Below are 5,000 nucleotides of genomic sequence, written 5' to 3' on the forward strand. Positions count from 1 at the left end.
CCGATTTACGGGATAATTCAAACGATTTTAGTGTCGTCGATCGGCTCTCAACAGTGACAACCGCTCAGTTAATGTTCGAAAGATGTAAACATTCAAAGCAGTCGATTTATCCCTCACAGAATGTTTTCTTGATTCTCCTAGCCTAGTTTGATGTCAAATAAATCCATCTTTCATAACTAAACGTTGAGTTTGACCGTAAAGAAGTCAGTTGTGCTTACAATTTGACATAGGCCAGGTTACATAGCATGTCGAAAGATGGCATGCACTAAAAGCGGGTGTAAGAATCCAATCTTGGATTTTCTTGAAGAAACGCACCCTTAGATAAAAGTCGAAGATTAATCCTTTAGAATTACATGATAAAAAAATTGTTACACTCATAGAGTTTTTCGAAGGTTTGGAAATCAGCAGTGCGACAAACATTCTGTGCAATAGTGTCGAAAATATGACCGCGTAACATTGTCTGCGAACCACTTAGGGAACACATCCTTTTCGCTTATCCGACGACTTTCTCTGCAAACTTTGAGGAAAAAAATTACATTGGTTATTTGGAGTTACGACTTAAAACGTGTGACAATGTGAAATCGGTAATTGTATGAAATGTTTCCTTCCGCCTTGCTTCCCGCAGCTTCAAAAATACAGGTCCAAGCAACTCGATTGACGCCAGTGTTTTGGAGGTCATCAAGTCTCGAAAACTGCAACACTTACGTCGCTCTTATAAACATGAAGCACTCCAGAAAGTAAAACACAAACCCGATTTAAGAAAACAACCATACCTTGACAAAATACATTCTCGCTAAGGACAAATGTAAACGGGCTATAAACACGCGTGGGAATCTTGTGTTTAGGTGACGAAATTACCATCCAAAGCAGTCCTTGAGTTTTCTTTCCTGGTTTTCTTTGCCTGCTCCTCCACTTCGTATCTAGCTTTCCATTCCTAATATGCGAGCAGCTCGTCCGCAAAGAAGTCTTCCCCATCGTCGCTTGAAATATTAGGGAGCTTAAGAAGACCACGACGGCAACGGCAACGTCGCTAAACAAAAGGTTTAATGAGCAGAGCAATGGCTGTCCACGTGCGTTATAATTCTTGGTACATTTCTTTGCCGTCCTCTGCAAAACAACAACTTGAAATGACTAAATTCTGCGTTGTCAGGAGAACGTGAACCACGACGGCTAATATTTTAAATTTTTATTTCGAATTTATCGATGTGTCCTAGATTCAGCTTCGTGATAGCTTTGACAGTGATAAACAAAGTAAATGACTTTAGGGTACCACGAGATTCGTAGGTAAAACATAAACTCATTTTTTAATAGACGTTGTCCTCGTCGTCGCCGTCGTGGTTTCTTAAGCTCCCTATTAAAACTTGCTCTCAAAGCTCTCTGCAGTGACTTCACAGTTGTCGAACGTGCTCGATCGAAGTCTTCCGAATCGAAACTTAACTCTGACTCCATTCTGACTCTGACTCTATTCTGAAACAAAACTTGGACGTTTCAGTCCCAATATATATTGGAGCGATTAGTTTTGTTTTCCATTTTCTCGAGCAAATACAGAGAGCTAACTGGGGTAGACGTCATCAGCAAACGCTGCTCCAGACTCCCTAAAACGCGGTCGCGCAACACTTCAAGCTCGACTGAAAGAGCATAGAAAATCGAGGATTCAAACAAATTCAAATTTTTTTGACTCAAATGCTTCGAATAACAAGTGGATTCGTTTTAGCGAAAAAAAAAATTGGGGTTAGGTACACTTTAAGTAAGTAAGTAACAACCTTATTTAACGAGGGTAGCACATGACAGTAAAAACTTGTAAACCAGTGGTCCTCAATCTAAATAAATATATAGATTTAACCAAGCCTAAAAGCGGAGCTCCTGGGCCAGGTTGTTCAAAGCCCGATGAAGCTTACCCATGATAAGCGAGAATTTTGATTTGAGTTTTTTAACTTTGCAGTGAGATTTTCTGTTTATATTGTTTCGGTATTCTGTTTTGGTTTAAAAAATCACAAGTAAAATTTATACTTTGGTAAACTTTTAATCCTGGGTTAGCATTACATTAACCGGCTTCCAAACAACCCGGCCCTGATGACAGCAAATTAAACTTACATGAGCCAGCGATCCAATCGAAAACCAGCACTTGGTCGGCGGTAAACTTCGAAAAAACACGTGACGTTGATGAGCTCTAAACTTGACCCCACAATATGGTCACGTGATACTGATCAGCGTATACCTTTGGTTTTGACAGGTGTCAATTGACCATAACATGGATGCCCAATATCAAAGAGGAACGCTATAAACCAAGGCTGTGTCTCTGTCAACCTATTAGTTGGAGTATGACCGCCATCTTGGGCGCGTCAGCCGCCGTCGTGTGTAGGCGCCCACGAGTAATACCGCTAGCCATGATAACCATGAGAAAATCAACTCACGGGTTTCCTTGGCTTTCCTATATGAGTATGGGGCTCTGCTTGGCGGCCCTTCGGGCCGCCGGAGCTCCGCTATAAATATTAATAATACTAAGACAAATACAGCAACCACGACGGCAAAGGCAACACTGGAACGTCACCAAGCAAAAAGTTGAACGAGAGCCCCAAAGGCTCTGCACGACGACGAAATAACATTTTAATAATATTTTAAAGGTGTTGAGTAAAATGTAAATTTGCATGTTACTAGGCATCATTGCTTACGTTCGCTAACTTCGCTACCTTTGCCAGTGTCCGAATGAATGAATAAAGGACTTTATTTCAGTGTCAATGGTATTAAACTTAAAAAAAACTAATAGGGTACACTATTTACATTTACGAGCCTATTTTCTAAGTTATTACCAATTCTTTGGATCTGTGATCTGCACCCACACTTCGCCATGAACATTCCTTCGATAAAATGATGCTAAATCCTGGCTTAGCGATGTACACTGTTCGTTTGGAGGACCGCTTATGAACGAAGCGAAATCCCTTGGGTATCTCTTCCACTGGAAGACATAGCCCAAAAGCATCATCTTTGGTCAAAGTCAGTCCAGACAGATATTGTGACAATACGCGTCTTACTCCTTCTTTAGGAACATTGTCAATAGCCTCGGCATTTCCTATCAAACACACAGGACAGGTAATGATTCTTTGAAACCCGTGAAGTGTAACAGTTTTCTGACAAGAGATAATTAATTTTCCTTTTTGTGTGCTATGCTGTGCTTTGCTATGCAACGTTACGCTAAGCTTCAAGCTCAGCTCAGCTCAGCTCAGCTCAGCTCAGCTCAGCTCAGCTCAGCTCAGCTAAGCTCTAAGTTAAGCAACGCTAAGCTAAGCCAATCTAAGTTAGCTATGTTATGCTATATATATGCTTTGATATATGCATTTGTTTGGTGCAGTTTCCATAGACTTATTCAAACGCGCTTTACATCTGTGGTCGGGGAAGTGATCCGACGTCAGCATTTAAAAGCACCTACAAACTTTTTTATAAGGATATTTTTGTTTTCGGCCGAGGCTAAATATATACTCAATTTTCTCCCGATTTTAGGCTGAAAATATTTTTGTGAAAAATATTTTCAGCCTAGCGTAGCGTAGCGCATTTCTGCTTTCGAATGTATTTGGTGTCTAGATGGTGTTAAGGTAATTTTGGAGTCAGCCTGCAGGCAATAAGCCTCTGCCTGTAAATATGGAGAATCTGACGACAGGTCGGAAAATTCGAATTTTCTTTTATTGCGTCAAAAAGACCCTTTCTGTGAACTATTTTCAGAAATACACTTTAAACGTTCCAGTGAATCCACGTTTTTGTGAAATCTGGGAAAGTTCGAAATACAGCTCAATCAACCAAGATGGCCGATGGAATTTATGCAAAATTGCGCATTTTCATCAGGTCAGTACAGAAAGAAGGGAACTTGCTCAGATTTCATATTCACACAGTTTGTAATTTACACTTTGGTCATTCCTCTGAACTAAAAGTGATCTTGAACTAAATTCGTTTTGTCTTCTTCTTGGCCGTTTGAAAGATATAACTATCGCAATTTAATTTACATGTAGAATTTCAACTGATTTTAGAGGGTCATAACTCTTCTAGTAAACGAATCTCTCGAAAAATAAGAGGTTACAAAGAAAGAGCTATGCTATGGGTATACAGTATCTAAATGACTAGTTTGGCCCGTGAAAATTAAACGCGCTAGACGAAAAACTATAAAGGATATTTTGACCAATTGCGCCCTTTTTAGACGACCGAGCAAGAACTTCGATTTCGCGGTCATCTTTCTGAAAATAATTCTATGTTGACAAAAATGTGAAACTAGCCATTTAGATATGGTATACCCATCGCATAGCTCTTTCTTTAGAACCTTTTATTTGTCGAAAGATTTGTATTCTAGAAGAGTTATGACCATCTAAAATCAGTTGAAATTTTACATGTATTTACTTCAAGATGAACGTTTAGCTCAGAGTAATGATCAACGTGTAAATTACAAACTGTGTGAATATGAAATCCAGGCAAGTTCCCTTCTTTCTGTACTGGCCTGATGAAAATGCGTAATTTTGCATAAATTCCATCGGCCATCTTAACTGATTGAGCGGGATTTCGATCTTTCCTAGATTTCACAAAAAATGGGAACTCGCTGGTCTTTTTGACGCAATAACATTCTCGTTCCCATAACCCTTTTCGTTCCTCTTAGCCGGCAGGGCCTTGGCACGAGAATCGAAGGGCTCTGGGGACATAGGATTTTCGAATTAATTCGAATTTTTTTGATTGGCTGTTGAAAACAAAGAAATCTTGAACGGAAGTCAGAATGTTCGAACCGATTGCTGGCGCGAAAATATGAAACAGCTGTGACCAGCGGTTTTGAGCGGTGTTTAAAATGGAGGACATGGAGGATTTGGGCCATATTGTTTAACTCACGGCTCAACACATGTCGCTGTTGCAACAAAACGGTTTTTTTAGAAACCCCAGTTGATATATTCGGCGGGGAAAGCAGCAAAGAGCCGGAAATTTTAGAAGTGCTCGAGTTTTTAACTGGGTAAGAAATTAAGTTTGGCGAT

At 39.9% G+C, this 5,000-nt stretch overlaps 1 protein-coding gene across 1 annotated transcript in view; it reads right to left on the reverse strand.

Annotated features, from left to right (window-relative positions):
* Positions 1–5,000, reverse strand: part of LOC145470432 (uncharacterized) — a 38,388-nt gene that overhangs the window by 14,869 nt on the left and 18,519 nt on the right. The window contains exon 8 of the mRNA XM_081454237.1: positions 2,811–3,070. Coding sequence (XP_081310363.1) covers positions 2,811–3,070 — 260 coding nt within the window. The remainder of the gene's footprint in view (positions 1–2,810; positions 3,071–5,000) is intronic.

Source organism: Orbicella franksi, chromosome 15, assembly GCF_964199315.1.
Source record: "Orbicella franksi chromosome 15, jaOrbFran1.1, whole genome shotgun sequence".
Taxonomy (NCBI): Eukaryota; Metazoa; Cnidaria; class Anthozoa; order Scleractinia; family Merulinidae; genus Orbicella; species Orbicella franksi.